The 22,728-nt window shown below is 62.6% G+C and overlaps 2 protein-coding genes across 4 annotated transcripts in view; one reads left to right on the top strand and one right to left on the bottom strand.

Moving 5' to 3' along the window:
* On the bottom strand, nucleotides 1-3,970 carry TEKT4 (tektin 4). The gene is made up of 6 exons (XM_007527996.3): nucleotides 2,984-3,970; nucleotides 2,104-2,174; nucleotides 1,688-1,831; nucleotides 1,170-1,392; nucleotides 538-692; nucleotides 1-265 (listed from the first exon to the last, which is right to left on the bottom strand). Exons 1-6 carry the CDS (start codon nucleotides 3,947-3,949, stop codon nucleotides 49-51), a joined length of 1,776 nt encoding a protein of 591 aa, XP_007528058.2. The 5' UTR covers nucleotides 3,950-3,970; the 3' UTR covers nucleotides 1-48.
* A 12,586-nt stretch (nucleotides 3,971-16,556) lies between these two features.
* Nucleotides 16,557-22,728, top strand: part of CACNA1H (calcium voltage-gated channel subunit alpha1 H) — a 29,217-nt gene continuing 23,045 nt past the window's right edge. For all 3 annotated transcript variants that reach the window (XM_060172665.1, XM_060172666.1, XM_060172663.1), the window contains exons 1-2: nucleotides 16,557-16,677; nucleotides 16,866-17,115. In XM_060172665.1, coding sequence (XP_060028648.1) covers nucleotides 16,884-17,115 — 232 coding nt within the window. In that variant the 5' untranslated portion in view covers nucleotides 16,557-16,677; nucleotides 16,866-16,883. The remainder of the gene's footprint in view (nucleotides 16,678-16,865; nucleotides 17,116-22,728) is intronic.

Below are 22,728 nucleotides of genomic sequence, written 5' to 3'. Positions count from 1 at the left end.
TGTTGAGAGCATGTATTTATTGGGCCCACTGCTTGGGGAAGGGGGGCATCATTGATAGCCGGCCAGCTGCAGGATGGTAGGGTAGCGGGCACGGCGGGCCATGCATTTCTGCCGGTCGATCAGCAGGCTGTTGGTCTTCACGGCGATTTCCTTCTCCAGGCTCATCCGACTGTCCTCCAGGTTCCGAAGAGATTGCTCCGCTTCCAGAAGCTTCTCCCGCAGCGCTGCCAGGGACAGGTTCAGCTCCTGCACCTCGCTCACGAGCCTGGGGGTGGGCAGCGGTGTGAGCGCGGCTACTACCGGCCTCAGGGACCCTGGGGACTCCTGGATGTGGGAGGGTGGGGGCTGTGCTGGGCCAAACCCCCCCAACACGGAGTGGGGAGGCAGAGGGAGGGAGCCCCCCCAGGAGCCCCGCCCACGGAGGAGCCAGGAGCCTGATAGCTCCATAGTGCCACCGTGTGGCCGCAGCCGGCTCCAGATCCTGCGCTGACTCGGATGGCACCCCCAGCAGAGTGACACCGGGCAGGGACTGAGCACCTGAACTGGGCGGCGTCCCGGCACAGCTCCACGTTGGGCCGGTGCGAGCGCTGGTACAGGCGGGTCTGTGCCACTTTCAGAGGCGCTTCTTTGTCCTTGATGGCCTGCTTCAGCGCCGCCACGTTGTGCTCCTGGTCCGTGATCTCCCGTAGTGTCTGCGCACAGGGCCCCCAGTGGCTGGGCCGGTCACCGCCCCGCCCCCTCTGTCCCGGTCCCACACAACCACCCCCCACCCCTGCCCCTGCTCTTGCGCCTGCCTGCTCTTCATCCTGCCAGGTCACCTGGCCCTGGGAGGTCTCCAGGGACGCCCTGTCCCCGGGCTTTGGGTGCATAGCGGGTGGGTGGTGGGAACACACTGCCTCTGGAGTCCTGGCAGGGATGGGCGTGGCTTTGCGGACCTGGTCGTGTGGGCGTGGCCTGTCAGGCCTGGGCGTGGCTTTCCGTGACAGATGTGGCAGGTTAGAGCCTAACTACAGTGGGCTTGACTGTGTGGGTGAGGCGTTGAGCGGATGAGACTGGTGTGGGCGTGGTCTTCGTGCCGGTGGGCGTGGCCTGTCCGGGACTGCTCGTGGTATTGTGGGCGTGGCCTTCTTGTGTGGGCGTGGCCTGGCAGGATTGTGGTGAGGTCTCACCTTGCGCAGGTGGTGCTCCAGTTTGTGGAGCGCGTCCTCCAGCTCCTCGCAGCGACGCTCGAAGGCCAGGTTCACGGTGTCGCACTGCAACCGAAGGTCCTCGGAGGTGTCCTGCAGGATGCAGTCCACCAGCGCCCGCAGGTTGACCGAGGCCAGGCGCTCGCGCTCAGCCCGGAGCAGGTTATCCTGTGTGAACTTGGCCCATGTCTCGGGCGTGGAAGCGCTGCAGGTGGACAGGTGGGCGGCTCGACAGGCCTCCGGAAACGCCCCTCCCCCAAACAGCAGCTTCATCCTACTCTGCTCCATGCTCTGAGCCCTTAGGACCTCACAAGTCCCCCAGCTCCTGCCTGCACCAAGCCTCCCAGGCTTCTATGGGCAGGGCCCAGTCGCCTGGCCTCTTGAGGCGCCCGCCTCTCCCCAGAGGCACCCAACCACTCCCCTAGCTGTGTGGCGCACCCCTTGATCCACGCCTCACCCCCAGAACCACAGCACTGCACCCGAGACAAAGCGCAGCCCACCTCTCCTGGAGGCTGGCAGAGTGCGGGTAAAACTGCACCTCGGTGCTCTGGTTGTTGTAGTGGGCGCAGGCCTCGTCGATGTTGTAGGCTTCCACCTTGTCTGACCAGTCCATCTCGCAAGACTCCTTGTGATGGCGGTTCAGCCTGTGCAGAGCCCCCAGCAGCCTCAGGGGAGAGGCACCGCACCCCCAGTTCCCACCTCCCCAGCTCCTCTGTCCAGTGTGCCCAGCTCCCTCCATGCTGCCCTAGGCTTTAGACACTCCAGCTCCACCCATGAAGACGTCAGCCCCCCCCCTTCTTGGTGCCCCCAGCCCTCCCTGCGGCCTGGCTATGACCTGGGCAAGCATGACCCCTGCTCAAGACTCAAGGCCAAGTCACCGAAAGCCCTGCCAGGGTGAAGTGGACAGAAGACCCACCGGATCTGGTTCACGGCTTGCATGATGGTTCTTCTCAGCAGCTCCTGGATGTTGCGTATGAGCTCGGCCTCCTGGGGGAGCAGCCCCACCCGGTGAGGGGTGAGGCTTCGACCAGGCCAGCCTGGCAGGACCCCTGAGGCCTTTGGTGCCCAGGAGGAGTGGAGACCAGGCATAAGCCCTGGCTGAGGCGTGGTGGGACTTGCTCACCCATCTTTCCTGTCTGTCCTAGGTATCAGAACACTCTCCTTTTTACTTTTGAGAATTATTTACTGACTACTGAGAAAGAGAACTAGAACATCACTCTGGCAAAGTCAGACCTTCGTGCTTACAAGTTCAGAGTTTTAGTTACAGCACAATGTCCAGGGATGTAGGAACATTATTTTTTTCAGCTTGGAGGGATGTGTGATCCAGCACTGAGTGACCTTTGCAAGCTGTTTTATTATTTTTTTTTCATGTTTTATGTTTTAGGGGCAGAGACAAGGAGAGATGCACACAGAGATAGAAAGACAGTACAGCATCCCTCCACCACCCATGGAGCTCCCTCCGTGTCGTCCCTGGTCCTCCCAAGTGGTGCGGGGGCTTGAAACAGGGCTTCACACATGACAAAGTACACACTCTCCAGAGTAAGCTACTTCCCAGCCACTGAAATGTTCTTTGTGATTGGAGTATGGCCTGGGTTCCTGGAGGTTCCACACGAAATCACCTGCTGCTCAGTCCCACCTGCCCAGCACCCAGTGCCCCTGAGCTTAGGGCTAGCTCTGCCCAGCACAAGGAAGACACCAGCCTGCCATGGGCTCCTGGACAGCCTGTCTGGCAGCTCCCAAAGACCCTTGCCCCTGGGGACATGGTGCCCTCCTTCCCCGACCCCAGCCATCCGCACCTTCAGCAGCTCTATCTCCACGCAGTCACGCACGAGGTCAGGGTGCTGGCGACGCTCACGGCTCTGCAGGTTGTCGGTAACGATAGAGAAAGGCACGGCGGTGGCATCCAGGGCGCGCTCCAGTCGCCGCTTCTGGGCCAGCAGTAGGTTGGTCTCGGTCACCAGCTCCTCCAGCAGCCGCTGCAGCTCTGACTTCCAGCCGTGCATATCCTGCAGCCTTGCGCCCACCTTGCGTGTGGAGTCGCCCTGCGTGCGCCGCGCCAGCGTCTCCGTCTCCGCTGCCAGCTGCTGGCTCTCGTGGCGCACGCGCTCCGAGTAGTCGCGGTCGGCGAAGGCCTGGTGGTAGCGGGCGTAGCAGTTCTGGAACCACTCATCCACCAGGTACTTGGCGGTGCGGAAACCGGCTGTGGCCAGGCCTGAGGAGGTGTATGCGCCCGTGTTTCGGGCCACCTCGTAGAGCTTGGGGGGCAGCTGGGTGGCTGGCACGGTCTGTGGGGCGGGCTGCCGGGTCAGAAGTACATCCATGGGTGCCATGGTGCATGGTGGGCACAGGGCAGGGGAGACCAGGCAGGGAGGAGGGCCTCTAGGCCCAATTGGACATGGGTCAGGGGTGGACAGGCAGGGAGGATTGCCTCTAGGTCCAACTGGACATGGGTCCGGGGCGGACAGGCAGGGAGGGCCACTGGGCACTGCTGGACAGGGGTCTTGAGCAGACTGGTGAGGAGGTGGGTCACTGGGCCCAACTGGACATGGGTCCAAGGTGGACAGGCAGGTAAGAGGGCCACTGGGCCTAATTGGACATGAGTCCCGGGTGGATAGACAGGGACAGGTAGAAGGACCGCTGGGCCCAATTGGACGTGAGTCTGGAGCAGATAGGCAGGGAGGAGGGCCGCTGGGCCCGATTGGACATGAGTCCGGAGCAGAAAGGCAGAGAGGAGGGCCGCTGGGCCCAGCTTGAGAGACCATAGGGGCAGCTGGGTCCCCACAGCAGGCCATGGCTCCTTGTCTCTGGGAAACAGGACTCAGGTATCCACCACACCTCAGGTTGCTAGGCAACCAGGTCACTTCCTCCAGAGCCCTCTTAAAGGGCCAGGAGGCCTAACCCCACCTGTCCAGCAGACACCCCTGCAGGTCTGAGTTCATGTCACGTAGAAGAAGCTTCAGGCAGCTGGATTTCAGGGGTCAGCCCAAGTGGCCACTGTGACAATGGACACCCTGGCTGGGGTGGGGGGACTGCTGTTGCTGTTGACACACCCACCTCACTATCCATCATGTCTCCCGGGCTGGTTTCTGCCATTCTTGCTGTGCCCACTGTGAGGTTCGGGATGACGGCTGGTGTGGCCTCCTGGGGCTTGGTGACAGTGCCAACCCAATATCTGCAGCTCTGGGGTGGCCTCTTTGGGTTGCGGTGCTGGATCTGTTGGGGCAGTCTGAGTTGGTCTGCAGGAAATGGGCATGAGAGGAGGCTGGGGGATATCCTGTGATCTCTTACTGGCCTCAGCTGCCCCAGTGGGGGGTGAGTCCCTGGATATGAAAGATTTGCCCAGAGAGAGATTCCTATCCCAGGGGTAGACCTGTCCCAGTGGTGATAGGGGTCTCTGGACATGGGCGTGGCAGTGGGAGGAACTGTCTGATGCTACCTGAAGTTAGATTTCCAAATCTGCCCCACCGCATGAGAGAGTCCTGTCCAGGGAACAATATCCCCATGGCCCCCCAGTGCCAGGTCAGGGCCTGGCAGGTGGGCAGGAAATGAGTGTGCTACCTGTCTCAGACAGCAGAGGGCGCCCATGCCTGTGAGATGCAGTCAGTGGGGGCTGGATGGCCGCTCCTGACCTTCTGTCCCCCCTTTCTGGCCGGGGGCCATCTTACATCCTTGTGGTCCTCTTTCTGTGGGATCCTCTCTTCTTGTGGTCCCTCTAGCCTCCTTCTGCTGCCCCTCCCATCTCCCTGCTTCAGTTCTCAGCCCTGCCCCCTTACACCTGCTCTACCTCCACCCCCTTCAACAGCCCTTCTCTCTCCTCCTTTGTCCCCCCTCCTGTGTCCACCCCCCAGGAGGCTGCAGATGGGAGAGTGGAGCCTGTCACTTCTGCTCGGCATCAGGGCCTCACAGCCCCAGGAGCCGGGACAGCCAAGGTCACTCACTGGGGGGACAGAGGCCCTGGAGCCAAACAGAGACTCTGTCAGAGGGCCCCCTCCTTCCCGAGCACCAGAGGCTCTGGGGGCAGTGGGATGGGATGTTCCAGCAGGACCCCAGGACAGGAGACCTCCCCACCTCCACCACCACTAGAGAGTGCCCCGCAGCATGAGAATGGACCGGGGCCTCGGCCAGCTCCGCTGAGACCACCTGACCTCCAAGGCTCAGGGTTAGGTCCTCACCCAGATCACTCGCTGGTTAGCTCCCAAGCACATGGGTGCCCCCACCTCACATCTCCCTCTGCCCGCAGCACCTGTCGAATGCTTACTCGGTGCTGGAAAGACCCTTCCAGGTGAGGAAACTGAGGCACGGAGAGGCAGGTTCTCCATCAAGGTCTTGCAGCAGGGATCAGCCATGGCTCTAGGAATCTCTGGAATCTTCCTGGGGAGGTGGGGGCTCCTGGGCACAGAAGCAGGGGGACACCTGCTATGGCTTCGTTCCTGCGCAGGAGTGGGAGTAGGCTGCAGCTCCTGGGACCCGCCTCCTACAGCATCAGGAGTTGAGTCTACACCATCTCCCGTCACATGCAGGGCTGTGGTTTCACTTGGGGTGTCCCACTTGCAGTGTACTTAGGGTGCGGGACCCTGGGTCCAATGGGAAGACATCAGCCAGCAAGTTTCGGGCTGACATGTCGGATGTCATATGGTCATATTATAGAAGATACAGTTTCCCAAAGGAGGGAGGTGATAGCCCTGTTCCTTCCCATGGCCAGAACTTGCCAGGAAGAGCAGAGGTGAATTTTCCAGAACATAGAGCACTCCAGGCAGAGTGGCCAAGGACCCCACTCCACCCCACAGAAGGCCCAACCACAAACAAGGAGCAGCAGAGTCTCACACGGCCTGCCTGTAGGGATCTGGCATGTGGCAACGCCCAGGGAATGTGTGTGTGTCCTGCTGCCTGGTGTCCTTCACGCCGTGCCCTTTGGGGCCTGTGTCCCCCTCAAGCCTCCCCCCACTGTTATGGAGGGGGCCGCTGACATCTAGGCCCGCAGCACTGCACAGCAACTAAATCCCCACTTTATCAGCTCAGTCTCATCTCCAGAGCTTGCCAGTTTCCTCAGAGCAAAATTAAATGCGGGCTTTAGAAGATTGACGTTTGCCGGAGCTGAGCCGTGTGACTGGGCCCTGGGGCTGAGGACAGGATGCCCGTCAGCCTGCTCCCACCATGCCTGCAGCACAGTGCTGAAAGGGGCCACCTCATGTGCCAGGGGGCCTCTGATGAGGGGCTGGGGTAGCAGTGACTTGACGGAGCCCCCAGCCCTAGCAAACCCATGGGGCTGGGCAGGTCTGGGTTCAGTCTAGTTTTGAGCCCAGTGACTCTGAGGGTGACCCCTGGGGTACATGTCCACCCACTGGACCACATAGCTGGCTGGGCCTCTGGGTGGCCAGCCTGTCCTCCTACCCCCTAGCTCCTGTAAGAGGCCAGGGACAGGGCGCTGGGGGACTGACAGGGGTCTGTGTGCCCTCTGGGGGCTGGGGCTGGATAGGTCAAGCCCTTTGGGGATGAATTCACTGGCTTGGGGGCTGGGACTGAATCTCTGCTGGGCAACTTCCCCAGCCCCAGGAAGGCTAGTTTGCAGGGGGATATGGTGGGGGGCAGAAGTTCCCTAGGTATGGCCTAATGGTTGCCGTAGACTCTTGAGCAGCCCCTAAAGGGGACAGCCCCTCACTGCAGTGCTTGGGAAGCAGGCCTGTGCCCTCACTCCCACCACTGGCACCTGGCCTCAATGGCCTGCCCCCTGGCCAGCTCCAGCCCCTGTTATAAGGTCACTGCAGTGTCACCGGCAGCCAGGTGGGGCCTGTGACCTTGGCCATCTGGAACTGATAAGGAGACAGTAGCATTGACTCAGCTGTTCCTTAGGGTGATGGGGTGTCATCACGTGTGGCCCAGAGTGGACAGAATGGACTGCCCTATGGAGGGGGCCCCCATGCTGCCATGTGCACCCCTAGCTCTCCAGACCAGGCTGTGGGTCAGGTCAGAGCCTCCAGCCCCATAGCCAGGATGTCCCCCCCCCAAAAAAGTGGGCACTTGTCACCATATGGAGGAGACCTTCTGGGCACAATGCAGGGGGAGGGGGTCCACAGCTCCTTTCATTGGATCTGCAGCAGGATGGGATGTTTGCCCCCCGCCCCACTAAGGGCACATCCAGTGTGTCTGAGAGTCAGCAGGGAGGGTGCAGAGGGGCAGTGCCCCCAGTCCAGAGTGAGGGTCAGCCCCACCCAGCACTCAGGCAGAGCCTGGAAATAGCTGAGCAGCCCGCAGCCTGGGGGCCCCCCTGGGAGCGGTGGACCAGCGTGGAGCCACTTAGCTGATGGAGTCCAGGCTGAAAGCCGAAGGCCTGGGGGCCATAAATACAGGAGGTGTTGAGTTAACCCACCCTCCCCCCACCCCCAGTGTAGACCAGCTACTGGAAGGGCCACCCTGCCATCAGCTCCTGGGGCTGCCCCCCTCCAGGGGGCATGGGCTGCTAGCAGGGAAGGTCCCCCACCATACAGGAGGCTGGCAGAGGAGGGGCTGGGGAGCATCCCCCACTCCCATGAGTGTGCCCTCCCCCGGCTAATGCATTTCCATTACTGGAATCCGGCTTCGCTGTGTGAGGGGCTCTGGGGACCCAGCCTTCAGCAGCCTGGTCAGGTGACGGGAAAACCTCCCCGGGGGGTAGGGGTCTGTGCCTTCCCCCAGGAAGCACTCACCCCCATGAGTGACCAGCAGAGGAGCTGAGAGACCTGGGGTTGGAGCTGTGACCCACACCCCTGACCAGGTGACACTGGGGCTACTGTCAGAGCGCAGAGGGGCCCTGAGCATGTGTCTACCCAGGCTCACAGGGGACTCTGGCCACCCAGGACCAATTGACTGGCCAGTGGCTATCATGTGGCCTGGTTTCCCTGGGCTGCCCCCAAGACCCTAGGGCCATGTGGGGGCAGAGAGCTGGCAGGCCATCTGGGCAGGGCCGTAGTGGATGGGGGGGGACTGCAGGACCTGACTCCTATGTGGCGGGAGCTGGCAGAGAACCTCGTGCAAGGCTGGGGTGGAGCAGAGGTTGCGGCTGTGCAGGGGACCAGCACCTGTGACCTCGAGCAGGGGAAGGGGGGCCAAGTGCATGCAGGCATTGACCCTTCCTGACTGCTAGGGGAGAGGTGCCTTGACTTGGGGACAGGCTGGCCCCCACACACAGATGCTATGCCCTCTCAAAGAGCATCTGACTGAGCCGCCGCTAAGTGGTGTGGTCTCAGGGGCCTCTCCTTGGCTCCCTGCCTGGATCTGGGGGTCGCTGGAGTTTATCAGGGTTGATGCTGGCGGCGGCAGTAGGGGGGCGGTGGTGGTGGTTGTCCTTTCCACTCCCATTATCTGTCCCTCCAGCTTGGCCCAGAGCACCCTGGAAGGCTCAGGATATTTCTGGAAGATGGCTTTGGGGAAGGAGCAGGGGGCCTGTCTGTGCTTCCACCCACTGTGGGTGTCAGCCCTCCCCAAGATGCTTATGTAGGTGGGTCCCCACTCCTCAGGGCCCCCTCCCCAGGCAGAAGAATGTCCAAGCCATGTCTGGGGTGCTGTGTCTCTGCTCTAGGCACCAGAGCTGCACCCCCCACACACACACAGGATGCAAGGTTCCTAGAGCACTGGGAGACTCTGTCCCGTGTCCCCCTAGTCCTCTGTGTCCCCTGCATCACACCCCAGCATTTGGGAGACAGCCCCTCAGGCATCAAAGCAGGATGCTGCCACCCCCCCTCCCCCAGGCAGATGCATCGATGCACGTGGTGGTTGCCTGGCAACCTTCTGCTCCAGCCCCGCGCCCACGCAGGCCACTCCAGCTCCACGTGGTACCCCAGCGAGGGTGGGGGGCACCCAGGTCCTGTCCCCAGGGCTGGCGGCTGCTGTTTTGCCTGCACTGGGCTGCAGGGTTAGAAGACGGGTACTCTGTGGACCCCTGTGCTCGCCACACAGTGGGACCCCTGAGAAGAGGAGTAACATCCGTCCCCCAGAGTACCCTGGCTCCCCTCAAGTATCATACTAAGGGGAGCCCAGGTACTAAGGCGTCCAGAGTCCCTGGTGGGGAAGGTGAGGCAGAGTGCCTGGGGTGGTGGAGGGGAGGGCAGAGGTCTGGGAAGTGGAGGCAGATTCGAGGCCCTGGGAAGTGTGACTCCACTCCAGATGTGTGAGCCAAGCTCAGCTGGCCACTGTGAGGCTCCCACTTAAAACTCTGTGATGTCAGAGCCACCCCCTCCATGCCCATGCCACCTGAGGTCACCTGCTGGGCCACTAGCACACAGGGACCAGGAGCCCCTCTCCAGCCAGAGCTCTGCCACCAGGCTCTGCTGCTGTGCCCTGACGTGTCTGTGCGCAGCCTCCTTGGCTCTGTACCCCCCAACTTCCTGCTAGCCCCACTGTGGCTCCCCTGCCACCCACTAAGGCCCCACCTCCCTCAACATGTGCAGGCTGGCAACCAGATCCCCAGTGACCGCATCATGCCAGGAAACCTGCCCCCATGTCCTCAGGCCGTGGGGTGGGGGACTCCCTGCTCTCGAGTCCATGCTCTGTTGGGGAGTCCCCATTCCTGAGTTCCTCTTCTTACTCTCTAGGAGGAAGGCACCCCCACATCCCACCTGCTCAGGTCCTTCCCGAGCCCCTCTCCAGGGGTCCCTGTGCTCAGTGCTGGGGCTGGCTGTGCCTCCAAACCCCACACCCACCTCTTCCATGTGCCCTTGGCACCACAGCAGCTGACGACTGGCCACTGCTGACCACAGGGATCTTAGGGTGGGTGTTCTGTGCTGGGGGTTGGGGACTGGGGGACAGGACCAGAGGTGCCGGCCATGTGGGAAGGATGGTGCCAGAGTCCCCCATCCCTGCCCCCTGCTGCCTGGGTGTCAGGCTGCGCTGTCTAGGGAAGCAGGATGTCTGCACTGCCCGGCTGCCAGCCTGGGAAACAGATTCTCTGGGGACCAGGCTGTGCTGTGACCTGCAGGCACCAGGCCATGGGGGGAGGCACTAAGCACTGACCCAGGGTCTCTGATGCCTCCAGAACCCCACTTTGTGAGATCAAGGACCCCTATTTGCAGAGTAGTAGCTGGGGTGCACCCAGTGTTCCCTGGAGCCCCCCAACAGAATCCTCTTCCTTTTGGGATGTGGGGGTGGTTACTGTTCTGGGGGTCCCTATCCATCCTGCTGTCCCATGGGGAGGAGTGGGGGGACTCAAGGTGCAGGGCCCCCACCTGAGTGCCAGTTCCCAGCAGCCTTCCTCTAGCCAGACTTCTGTGTCTGGACGGCCACCCACACACCGCTGGCCACCACTGTTTCCGTGGAGACCACCTGCTGGCCACTCAGGCTGTCCCCTCAGCTAGGGTGCTGGGCCCAACTGTGATGGGATGCCATGTTAACCACCTTGCCTGGGGGTAGAAGGTGGGGAGGTCCCCTAGATGGGGGGTCCCTTTTTCCGGCTGCCTGCTGACCCCTCCTCCCAGGGAGCGTACAGCCCAGCCCTTGGCTCAGTTCTTCTGGGAGCAAGGCCGGACTGTCTGCCCCATGGCCTCAGGTCTCTACTCTAGGTGAATCAATGCAGGCAGTGCTGGCCTGTATCTCAGAGCAGGTGCTCGGGCGGGGGGGGGGGGGTTGAAGCCTGAATAAGAGTTTGTTCCAGAGTGAGGGGAGCTAGGGGGGAGGAGGCTGCTTCTCCCCTGGAGTCTTTGTTGCTGTGAAGCACAAGGTCACAGATCTAGTGACCCTCCTCCCTCGGTCTCCTGCTTCCCTGCATTGAGAGATAGCAGGGGTGGGGGGCAGTGAGGGCCCTCCCTCCACCCCAACTGTGGGCTGTCTGCATTCCAGGGCAGTGATACACCCATGATCCGGTAGCAGGCTCCCCAGCATCGGAAACAGCCAGAGGGGACTGGGTCCAGTGTGTGGATGGACCCCTCACTCTGAGAGCAGGGGGGCTGATGTGAAGGACACAACTGGCCCCAGCTGGTCCCTGTCCCTGGCAAGGGACTGGCAGACAGTTGGGACCCTCCCTTGGGCTCAGAGGAGGTATGAGCCCCCCCAACCCTTCTAGCCTTTGCAGCCTTATGGTCCCCAAAATCAGTGTGGTGTCTCCAGGGACCTTTGACCCTGACAGCCACCTGTCCCTTATCAGCTCATTGTGCCTGGCAACACCCTGGGCTCTGGGCCTGGCACAGTGGGGCCAGCTGGGTGCTAGTGTACCACTTGCCTAGGGCCCTCTGGAACCACCGGCTTTGAGGTGACAAATTAGGACACCAGCAGGAGAGCACCAGTCCCCTGGCTATGCATCCGATCCACAGGCTTCCTGGCCACTGGCCTGTTCCTTTCAGCCCCCAGGCTCTGGCCAGCCCCAGGCCCACGCAGGCTGCCTCAGGAAGCGCAGTGGCCAAAGTTCCGGGGTCTGCAAGCCGTCACGGCTGCCTGACACTGCACAGACTTGCTCTGCAGGCAGGTGGGGCTGGTGGGGCCCTCACAGGGCTGTGGGAGAGGAGCGACAGGACACCAGGTGCACCCCCACACCCAAATGGCTTACCTGGATGCTGGGGAACACCAGCCAGGACCCCGGATGCAGCAGCTGTGAGGGATGTCTGAAATACCAAGACGTTGAGATGCCGAGAACACAGGCCTTAGAGAGCTGACCCTGAGCGGCCTGGGTGTCTAGCCCACCTGCAACGGACAAAATCCCCACCTCAGACCTGTGACCCTGCCCCCCACCTCCTTGGACCAGCTCCCTGTCAAGTGTCCTGTTTAAATATTTAATCCAGCTAAACATTAATCTTCTTCCAAGTCCAATTACAATTGGATCGATTCCTGGCGGTGGCCATGAAGCCAAGCCAGCCTCTGCCCCCTCCCTGATCCCACCTTGGCGTCCTGCCAAGGGGGCCTCGGTCTGGTCCCAGGCCTGCGGAGATGCAGAAGAGGCTGGAGCCAGGATAGCAGGCCCAGTGCGTGCCGTGCTGCTCTGGGTCCTCCCGGGGCCTGATCTGGGACTCCTCAGTGTCCTACACATTCCTACACAGAAGAGCCAGCAAACAAATAATGTCTACATTTCAGTCCCAAAGATGCTCTTTCCTACCCTCCTTCCTTCCCTTCCTCCCTTCCTCCCTTCCTTTCTCCCTTCCTGGAAGGGGGACACAGTTCTGTGTGAAGATTGTTCACTGGTCCTCTTGGGATAGGCCAGTGTATCTGCCTCACTGTGCACCAGGCAGTGACTGGAGTCCATGGGCATCAGGGCACCAGGGGCCCTTCCGTCATCCTCGGCCACACGAAGCACAGCCCCAGTTGGCCTTTCTGTCACAGAGTCTCATGGGGGCTGGCGGGGCCCCAGCACACAAGCTGTTCCTCCCAGGTTCATCGCATCTCCTGAAGGTCCTAAGTGTCTGAAAACATCTAACTGGCTTTTTCGTGCAGTGCAAGGGAGTAAACCCAGAGCCTTGTACACCTGTGGCACCATAGCTGAGTGTCCCCTACCGCTGATTTTCCAACTGTCATTTCAGACAGGAGAGACAGGGAGGTCATCATGAGCTGTCCCCCAACTCTCTTAATGATATTCAAATGGACCCATCTCTCTCTCTCTCTGTGACTCTAAAGGGGACTTTGCCACATTGCCATTTGCAGTTGCTGTCACCTCAAGTGCTTGGTGGTGTCCCTATTGGATCTGCCTTCCCACAGCTGAGTTGGGGTAAGATCCCTAAGAATTCCGTGACTACAGTGACCCGTGGCCCTGAGGCATCTAGTCTCAGGACACAGTGCTCTGAAGAGTCCCCTTGCTCTCTCCCTGCTGGCCTCTGTCCATTGACCCCACACGCCACACCTGCCGGGCAGAACTCTGTCTCCAAAGCTGCTCCACCAATGAAGGGGCAGAGAGGGGACCTCAAGTGTGAGTGGGTGCCCTGGTCCCCAGCCCAGCCCTCCTGCACTTGATCCAGGGCTCAGTCCAAGAACCTCATAGTCACACAGCCTGGAAATGGGAAAATTCCGGAAGTGGCCACTTGGGGCTGGAATCCCTCTGGTGGCGGCCCACCCACAGACTCACTTCTCTGGGCTGTGATCGCCAAGAGTGGGTGGGCTGGGGCTGTGAGAGTATGTGCCTGCCTCGCTGGGTCCCAGACCCCAGAGGGTCTGCCATGGGCAGGCTGGGCTGTTGTGGGCTGGGTCCGTGTGTTGGGACCCTTATGGCAGTGTGTCCCCTGATGCCTGTGCCCTGTTGTTTCACTGCCTGTGCTTCCCACTGCCCCATGGACTCTGTTCCCTGTTCCCCCATCCTGCCGACCCTGACATGTGCGCCCCCCACCCCCCAGTGGTGACCAGAGTCTTGCAGGACAAAGCTCCGGGCCTGTGGAGTGCAGAAACCCAGGTGTGAACCCCCATCTGTGAGGTCTTCCCTGGAAGGGGTGCTGGGAAGCAGTCTAAGATGGCTCAGGAGTGCTCTCAGATGGCAGGTGCCCTGAGACCTCAGAGACCCAGGCTGTGAGGGGGGCTGTGGGGGTGGGTGAGCATGTGACATCTGGAGGCCCACCTGCTTTCCCATGGCCTCCAAGCCCTTCTGGAGGTTGCTGCCTGCTCACACCCCCAGCTGTTCCTCGCCTTCCGGGAGAGCTCTTGTTGGGTATTGGGCTTTCAGACAGGACATGCCAGGTCACAGCTCTCCCCACTCCAAGGGTCCTGCCTGAGCCACCAGGAGATCATGCGAGTCACTGAGTAGAGAGCCTGCAGCCCTGGTCTTGGGGATCCCAGGTGCAGCCCACTAGACCTGGCCGGCATCCATGGGGCTGACCCCCTCCCCATGTGGCCTAGTGCTCCCCAGAGGTTGGGAGTAAACCCCAGGCACTCCCAGATCCGTCTCTTCCCAGGTGAGTGTCTGATGGGCACAGGCTCCATGCCCCCACGGCAGCTTGGCCTTAGTTCCTCAGTCTGCGCAAGGCCTTGCTGATCTCCAGGCTGAGGGTGGCTCCCAAGAGACCCTGCCCCCAGCCCCTGAGCAGTGACACCATCACCTCACGGAAGCCTCTGCTGCTGGATTGTGTGGGCCCATGCACCCTAGTCCCCTTCCCAGTCCTTTGTGGGGGCCTCACCTATCCCCTCCCAGCCTCAGCTACTCCAGCCACAGCCGAGGCGAGAAGGAGGTAACACAGAGCTGGTGGCGACGTCTAGACGCCAGGAAACGGCTTTCCAACCCTGCCTCCATAAACCCAGCAGCCGGCGCCCAACACTCCAGGCTGAACTGCACAGCAAAACCACCCCCTAAGGGGAGACTCGGACCAGCCTGAAAGCAGGGCCTGGGCGCTGGCCAGTCACCAGGTCCCCACCAGTCCCCAAGACAGGGCTTCATCCCCCACCCCCAAGCCATGCCCTCCCACTTAGTGCTGGTCTGGCAGCTGCAGAAGAAAAGCTTTCCTGCTTCAGTGGACTCAGGAACCTCTCCCTGCATGTGGAGTCCAGGCCAGACAAAAGCTCAGCTCCAACAGGACCCAGGGCCTGAGCTGGCTGGGGTGGTGGGCAGGCTTGGGACACCCAGTTAAACACCCCTGCACCCACATCTGCTGTTTCATAGTGAGGGGTCCTGGGAAAGCATCCCTAAAATGGGGTGCCAGGGAAGCTTGGGGCACACAGGGAGAGAGAAGTGGCATGGGAGTTGTTCCAAGGGTCCAGAATGCCGCAGGGTGGGGCAGGTGGGGGTTGGTGACCAGGGGATGCCTCCAAACCCTGAGCCTTGTACAAAGGTCTATCCTGAGCCTTGGGGTCGTAGCCACATGGCTCGAAGGTCTGGAAACTCCTGGGGTCCCCTTTCTGCTTCTTGCAGCAAGCCAGTGGCCCTGTGTGTCCAACCCCCAGCCAGATCTTAGTCAAGGAAAAGCTTTGCACTTAATTAACAGAAGAGAAAGAAAGAGGAAACAGCGAAGAACAGAACCAAATTTTCCAGAGGCTTGGAGGATTAAGAAAGCCCGTCTGAACACTCTGTGCAGTTTAATTAAACAATGTTCATGCCAGTTTGCAAAGCGCCATGCACTCGCTCCCAGCCCTCCCCGCGGTGGGGGCCCGGCGTCTCACACACGCGGCTTCCTCTACCCATCCCTCGCCATCTGCCTCCCTTCCCTTCTCCAGGACCAGTGGGGGGGGGGGGTGTAGGGGGATGGGAGAATGGAGGGGGGCCGCGTGAGACTGGGGGCTGGGGCACGGGAGACTGAGGGTGACGCGGGAGGCTGGGGGTGGGGGTAACCACGGGAGGCTGGGGCGGGGCCGCGGGAGACAGGGGAGCCGGAGACTGGGGGTAGGGCCACAGGAGACTGGAGGCGGGGTCACAAGGGACTTGGGTGGGGCCAAGGGAGAGCGGGGGCGGTGCTGCAGGGCCCAGGGCGGGGCAACGGGTAATGGGCGGGGCCACGGAAAGATGGAGGCGGGGCCACGGCCAGGCTGCATGCACGTGGTCTCAGCCTGAGGGAGCCTGCGCTACACAGGGTGTGAATGTGTGTGTGTGTGTGTGTGTGTGTGTGTGTGTGTGTATGTGTGTGTGTGTGTGTGTGTGCTTTAGGTGTGTGAGTGTACATGTTGTAGGAATGTGTGTGAGTGCTGTAGGTGTCCATGTGTGAATGTGTGTGTATTGTAGGCATGTGTGTTGTGCGAGTGGGTGTGAGTGTGCGCTGCCGGCATGTGTGGGTGTGCGCCCACATTTAAGGCAGCCGCAGGAACTCATCCCCGCCCCACACGGGATCTCTCGGGGTCATACCGCGGTGGGAATGGGGGTCAGACGGGTGCTGGGGCATGGTGGGCCTGGGCAGAGGGCTGCCCCTCAGTTTGGGGCGTGGAGATACCACCAAGGCCCGCCCTTTCATGCCCTGCAAGCTCTCCTCCCTAGCACCCAGGCAGGGGATGCTCCTGAGGACGGGGCTCCCAGAGACTCTTGGTGGAGGGGCGACCGTGGGGGTTGGGCTGCTGGGGCTGCTTAAGGGAGCCGGATGCTCCTTGAGGGTGGGGCTCCCGGTGGGGGCTCATAGGGGCGGGGCGGCCATGGGGATGTTGGGGGACTCCTAGAGGCGGGGCTCGTGGGGGCGGGGCGGCCATAGGGGATGTTGGCGGCTCCTGGCGACCGACCGACCGGACAAGTGGGGATGGGGCGGCCGTGGGGATATTGGGGACTCGTGGGGGCGGGGCGGCCATGGGGATGTTGGGGGGCTCTTGGGGGCGAGGCGACAGTGGGGGTGAGGATCCTGGGGGGCTCTTGGGGGCGGGGCGACAGTGGGGGCGGGGCGGCTCCCGGGGGCGGGGCGACTCCGGGGGCGGCCCCCCTCCCTTCCCGCGCCCCGCCCGCCGCGGTCAGTCCGAAGTTTGCTGCGCCGAGCGCGGACGCCCCTGCTCCCTCTCCGCCCGACCCCGACCCCCGAGCCCCCCGGGGGTCGCCGCGTCCGCCGGGCCGGACCGGACTAGAGGCGCAGCCGCGCGGACCGGGGCCGGGGTGGGGCGCGGGGGGCAACCGGGCGATGCTCACTGGGACGCCGCCGGCCGCCGGAGCGAGGTGAGACCGCCCCCCGGTCGGCGTGGGACCCCTAGAACTTGGGCGCGGGGCGGGCGGGGTGCGGGGGCGCGGGAGGGGCGGGGGCGCGGTGAGCGCAGACAAAGGCGGCCGGCGGCCGGCTGCTCGGCGGCGGCGCTGCGCCCGCGGCGGCGGGTCGTGAGGCGGACGCGGGTCCCTTGTCCCCGCAGGTGCGGCCGGCCGCCACCATGACCGAGGGCGCGCGGGCGGCCGGCGACGTCCGGGTGCCCCTGGGTGCGCCGGCCCCGGCCAGTCCCGGGGGGTCGGGGCCCGGGTCGCCTCCCGAGAGCCCCGGGGCCGAGCGAGGCGCGGAGCTGGGCGGCGACGAGCAGCCCGTCCCGTACCCGGCGCTGGCGGCTACCGTCTTCTTCTGCCTGGGGCAGACCACGCGGCCGCGCAGCTGGTGCCTCCGGCTGGTGTGTAACCCATATCCTTCCCGGCGGGGCGCGGGCGGCGGCCTCTCTCCCCGGACGGCGGGGTGTCCCCGGCCTGCGGGCAGCTCGGGAGGGAGGGAGGGCCGAGGCCACCCGCGCAGGACAGGCGGGTGGTGCTCCCCAGCCCACGGGGGGCCCACGCGGGACTTGGGTGCGGGTAGAGGGAGGGCGTGGGCCTGAGCGAGGGGACCGAAGTTTTGAGCCCTGCGCTTCCCGGTGCGGCGGGAGGCCGGTGGGGCCATGGAGCTCCTGCTGGTCGTTCCACCGGGAGAGGCGTGACGTTGGTGTTGAACTCGATGTCAGGCTGACTAAGTCATGCGCAGCCGGAGTGGGGGCAGGGAGGCGGCGGCACCCAAGGGGAGTCCCCGTCCGTCTGGCCCAGGTGGTGAAGGTCTGGCAGGCAGATGAGGGGCCTTTGGACACTGCCTCCTCGCCCGTGTCCTGCTGTGGTCTGGCCCTCCCCTTCTCGGTGGAACTGGGTGCCCCCTGGCTGCCCCTGGATCTGGGGGGCCTGAGGGGGTCCTGAGAGATGGGGGAGAAAGTGACACCTAGTAGCAGGGCCTGCCAGGAACTTCATGGGTGTGGAGGGTGCTGGGTACCACACTCCTAGCTCCAGTGCTGAACGGTGGAAGTACCAGAGGCAGGAAGGAGCCCGCTCTGTCTCCCAAAACACAGCAGCTCACAGCTGTCTCTTAACCCCAGCTCCACATTGGCCCAGCGGGGCGGGGCGGTGGGGGGGGGGCTTCTAGCAGGGACAGTGGGTGGTGGGTGGTGGCTGCAGGGCTTCCCTTTGTCCTTGGGGCCATGGGGGTGGGGGGCTCCAGGCTGGCTCCAGCACATCCCCTACGACAGGAATCAGTTACCATGTGTCTTCAGCTGGGCTAGAACCATCCCATCCACAGACATAACTGCCCCCCATCCATTACCACTCTGCCCACCCCCCTCCAGTCCAGGGCTTCAGCTGGGAGCGCTGCAGGAGGCAGGCCTAGGAGGGGAGGATGTTTGTGGTCCAGAGCAGAGCAGGGCCTGCACTTTCTCTGCCTGACAGCCCTGCATCTGGCTGGCCTGGCTGTGTCTCTGAAGTCTGACAAAGGTGTGTGTGTGTGTGTGTGTGTGCGCGTGCACGCTCCGTTCAGGGGGCCCTCAGGCAGGTGGGTGAACCCCATCTCTGAGCACTCCTGACTCGGCAGGAGGGTGCCGTATGCCCCCTGGAGAGCTGGTGGAGCCGGAACAGACCAACTGAAAGCTCATTGCAGGCCCCCACTTCCCTAGGGTGTTCAGCTGTCTGCCCTGGATGGGCTGGATCCCCTTCATTGTACCCCTGGGCTTTTCCAGGAATCCCCTCACTATCTTTCTGGCTGGCACCCTGAGGCTCTGTCTGACCCGCTTTTCTAACTGTTGGGATTCACTCTGGGTGCCAGTCCACATCCGGTGAGTGAGCACAGTGAGCTGTCAGGGTCCCTGGGTGCATGGGACATCTGCTGACCGACCCCAGCAGATGCAGCCCTGGTGCAGGGAGCAGCCGTGGGGACAGTCTAAAATAAGATGGTGTGCCCCGACAGGTGGGCTGGCTCCCGGGCAGCCTGGGCCTCACTCACATTCCCAGCAGGGGCAGAATCAGAGACCCTGTGGTGTTCTGCATGGGCTGGGGGTGATTGGTCCCCTGAGGCCAGGGGTGTTGTGTGGATGTCGCACTGTGAAGGTGGCGGCGGGTAGTTGAGTTTGCTGGGAACCGTTGTCCCCGGGGACACCAGAGCCCCAACAGCCAGGTGCCTGTGCAGCCCAGCCTAGAGCTCACTGGAGCCCGTGGCAGCTGAGAACTTTCCAGAACTTGAGTGCAGGGCCTGGTGAACACGTGCCCTAGCCTCCAAGGACGTGCCTCGTCCTTATTGACTGACTCTGCCTTTTAAAAATATAATTGTGCTGGAGCTTTCGGGGCGAGTGCCGTCTCCTACACAGGGTTATTTATAGAGGGAGGTGGGTGGGATCTGTGTTGTAGCCCCAGAGGCTGGGTTACTCTGCCCGGCTCCCCCAGGGCTCCTGACTCTGCGTCTGCCTACCAGCCTTGTGGCTGCACCGCCCCACAACTTCAAGTGGGGCACCCAGGGATGCCAGTGGGTGGGCAGGGGACCCATGATTTGGCCAGAGTGGCCGGAGGGCCTGCCCCAGACCCAGGGTGTGAGTGTCTGCCGACCGCCCCCTCCAAAGGCAAAGGACACGCCAAGGTCATGGGCAGGGTAAGGTCAGGAGATTGGAGCTCCTCTGGTGAGTGTCTGGCCTCAGAGGTCCTCATCGGCTTCTGCCATGCTCTTAGTGCTGCAGTGTGCCCCGGGGGATGGGAGAAGGGTCCCCCCATCAGGGTGTGGATCTGAGGAGGGCTCGTGCACCCTATACTTGTGCATCCACACTCCAAGTGGCCAGGGTGCCTGCAGCTCCTTCCCAGCTGCTGGGGTCCAGATGGACTCGGCCCCCACCCAGCCCAGCCTCACTGTGTCTTCCTGCACACACAAGTCTCTTTCTTTGAATTCGGGGTCCCCAGACCAGTCCTGGACAGCCCCTCCCCAGCAGTCCCTGAACCGCTCAGGCTGGAGTGGAGGTGGAAGAGATGCCCCTGCCTGACTCTGCAGGGCACCCTCCCACCCTGACTGATGCCCTGCTCCAGCTTTCTTGGACCCTCCTACCTGACTTAATGGGGGTGCCCCCACGAATAGGCAAGCACATACAGGCTGGTGGCTCCTGTGTTCCCACTGGCCAGGCCTCGAGCAGCAGGAAGGCCTGTCCCTGGGGCCAGGCTCACCGTCCTTGATGGCGTCCTCCACCCTGGCTTCATGCCTGCGCTGTCTGCCCGTCCTTGGTGCGGCTGATCTGAATCTGGTGGTGGTGAGCAGGGCGCTCTGTTCTGCCAGGTGACTTTCGGTCTTGTGCCTGCCAGAACTTGGGAGGACTTCCTGGAGGAGGCAGGCAGCTGTGTGTCTGAGTGGGAGCTAGTGAGGGATGGCAGGAGGCTGGAAGCCTGATGCGAGGTCTGTTTGTGAGGTATGTGCCCCTGGGAGGGACTGACTGAGCCCCATCACGGGTGACCTTGGGCAGCACAGGGAAGGGCTTGCTGCACCCAGGATCCCTTTGCTCCTGAACAGAGGCCTCGGGCTAGAGCCTGGAGGGGTCCTAGGGCCACGTGTCCCATGGTGGGGGAGGGTGGGGGGGATGAGTTAGTCTGGGGACTCGTCCCACACCTAATGGGGATCTACTCCTCCACAGAAAAGGATTTCATGAGAGTGGGTGGGCATGGGTGACCACTCTGCTTAAGGGTGACCCCATGCCTGGGTGCCCCAGCTTTCAGAGGCAGCTGGAGAGGGGGCCAGGGTGGGGGTGTATATCTCGATGGTGCTGCTGGAGAGACTCCTGCTTCCTGGTCAGGATGGGGGTGAGTGCCACATGTTTCTTCCTCCCTGGGGGTCCACCTGGCCTGTCTGTCCCCACCCTTAGGCTGGTCCAGTGTCCCTCCTTCCTGCCAGTGGGAATCCACCTCATGGCCTGTCTGCTGCCCGGACAGGCTCGAGGACCACTGGGCAGGGGGCAGGGAGGGTCCTGGGGAGTGCAGACACCCTGAGCTCAATGGTGTGGGGCACTTGTGCCCTGAGCTCCGTGTGTGAGGATGACAGATGGCCCATTGAGCCGTCACAGAGCAAGTCACAGAGCACGTGCTGCGGAAGCCCCACAGGCGGGTCTGCGGGGAGCCTGGGTGAGCCACTGTGGGCAGGGACGGCCCCTGGGCGGCGCCAGCTGGCCAAGCCACTAATCACATCCCGTGAGAGGACACTGGGCCTGCATGGGTGAGGCCGGCGAGAACCGAGTCCCTGCAGCCCAGGACTCCCTGATGAAGTTGGGGTGCAGTAGGCAGACTCCTCAAAGTGAGACCTGCTGGGGCAGCAGCCTCAAGAGGGTGTGTCCTCAGCCACCCGCTGCCCCCCAGACTTGCAAGCTGTCAGGGGTGTTTGTGAAGAGCCTCCCTCAATCAGGGGCTTCTCAGGTCAAAGGGGGCCACCACAAGTCAGGGCTGCGGGGACTGGGCGTAGGCCCAGCACCATTCAGTCTTGCTGTTCCCGCCTGCTGAGGACCCTGTATCTCCCTGCAGCCTCTGCTTATGCCCCCTCCAGGCTGGCCTCTGAGTGAGGTGAGGATATAGGGGGGCTCAGTATCCCTTTTCTGGGCTGCAGTGGCCTCAGTGCTGCTTGTCCTTTTCTCTCCTCTCCTGGGAGACCCCAGGAAGGTGTAGTGGTGGGAGGGCTCAGGTTCTGACTGCCATGTAGGGGCAGTCTGAGGGGACTGATGTTGAGGTTCTCATGATCTTCCAGCCCTGGGGTTAAGGGGAACATGCAGCCAGTTCAGACTGGCCCAGGGCTCTTGGGTCACGGTTCTCCTTCTCGCTGGTCCTGGACCTTTGGGCTCCCGTCAGGGCTCTGTGGGACACGGGGCCTTCTAGGGTGGAGGACATACCACACTGCTGTGATGGAGGCGGGGACCACCTCAGGCTGAGGGAGGTCAAGCAGGTGAGAAGCAGGTGAGAAGCAGAGCAGGTGTGAGGCCAGGAAGGAAGAGGCACAGACCTCCGTGTGGCTAAGAGTGTCCTCCGGCCAGCCAGGCGGGGGGCGAGGGCTGTGGGCTGGGTGGCACCACATGGAATGGCCCTGTGTGTCCTTGGTCTTTGCAGCAGCCACGGCCGCACTGATGAGTCAGCCTTCATTAGCTGCGCGTCCAAGTGGACGGACAGCAAACACCCGCTCGGCCCTGCAGCCAATGTGTCCCCAAGCCTGGAGAGGGGCTGGGACACCCCAGTCCCAGCAGGTCCCAGGGACACCTCCCCACACACACATATACACGTAGTCAGGGCTGCTCGGCCATGTTAGCAGGAGACCCTGGCTGTGGGGGCTGCTGGGAGGAGGGTGGTCTGGTCAGACTCTGGCCCAGGACAGCTGGGTCAGTGGAAAAGCCATGCTTCTCCTGGGACTGCTGGGCTGGGGAGACCTGTGGGGAAAATCCCGCATCTGAAGCACAGATTCAGTCGGCCGTGTTCTGTTGCTATGATCTGTTGCTATACTAGCAGCTGGGTCCAGTCCTGATGGGGCCTCAGGGGACCCCTGCCAGCCTGTTCAGAGCCTCTGCCCTGGAGAGGGGACCCCAAGGGGGGTGCCAGGCTTGCTAGGTGGCCGTCTCAACTGTCCTCTGACGACTCTCAGGCATGGGTGGTGACGGCAACTTGGGTCTGGGGAGGCTCAGGTTCTGTGAAAGTCACAGCACAAGAACAGCCACCATCATATGGGGGCACAGCAGAGCCTGGTGGGACGCTGGCATGTGCCCCCACCCCCAAGAACTTTCTAGAAACCCACTGCAGGTCAGGAGTGGGTGGCTGGACCTGTGCCCCGTCTCTCTGAGAGCCACCCTCAACCCACGCTTCTTGTTCCAGAAGTTGTGTTCCCCAGTCTCTCAAACCCTGAGAACAGGTGGTTGGGGGGAGGGTGGGGGAGGCTAGGGGCTCGGGTGAGGGGTCACCCAGGCGCCTGTCAAGCAGTGGCCACTGGGGCACAGAGAAAGGGAGTGT

This window comes from Erinaceus europaeus, chromosome 15 (genome assembly GCF_950295315.1).
Source record: "Erinaceus europaeus chromosome 15, mEriEur2.1, whole genome shotgun sequence".
Lineage (NCBI taxonomy): Eukaryota > Metazoa > Chordata > Mammalia > Eulipotyphla > Erinaceidae > Erinaceus > Erinaceus europaeus.
The sequence above is the reverse complement of the archived record's forward strand: the minus strand, read 5'-3'. Positions and strand labels throughout refer to the sequence as shown.

Excerpts from the sequence above, each read along its gene's own strand:
- TEKT4 (XM_007527996.3), bottom strand. The coding sequence starts at position 3,949 with ATGGTCTCTCAAGCTGGGCCCAGCGGCCCTCCTCTCTGCCTTTCTGCT. Across the intron at positions 1,832-2,103 it reads CAAGCCGTGAACCAGATCCG|GCTGAACCGCCATCACAAGG; the intron begins GTGGGTCTTCTG and ends GGCTCTGCACAG. Across the intron at positions 266-537 it reads CGGGACGCCGCCCAGTTCAG|GCTCGTGAGCGAGGTGCAGG; the intron begins GTGCTCAGTCCC and ends GCCCACCCCCAG.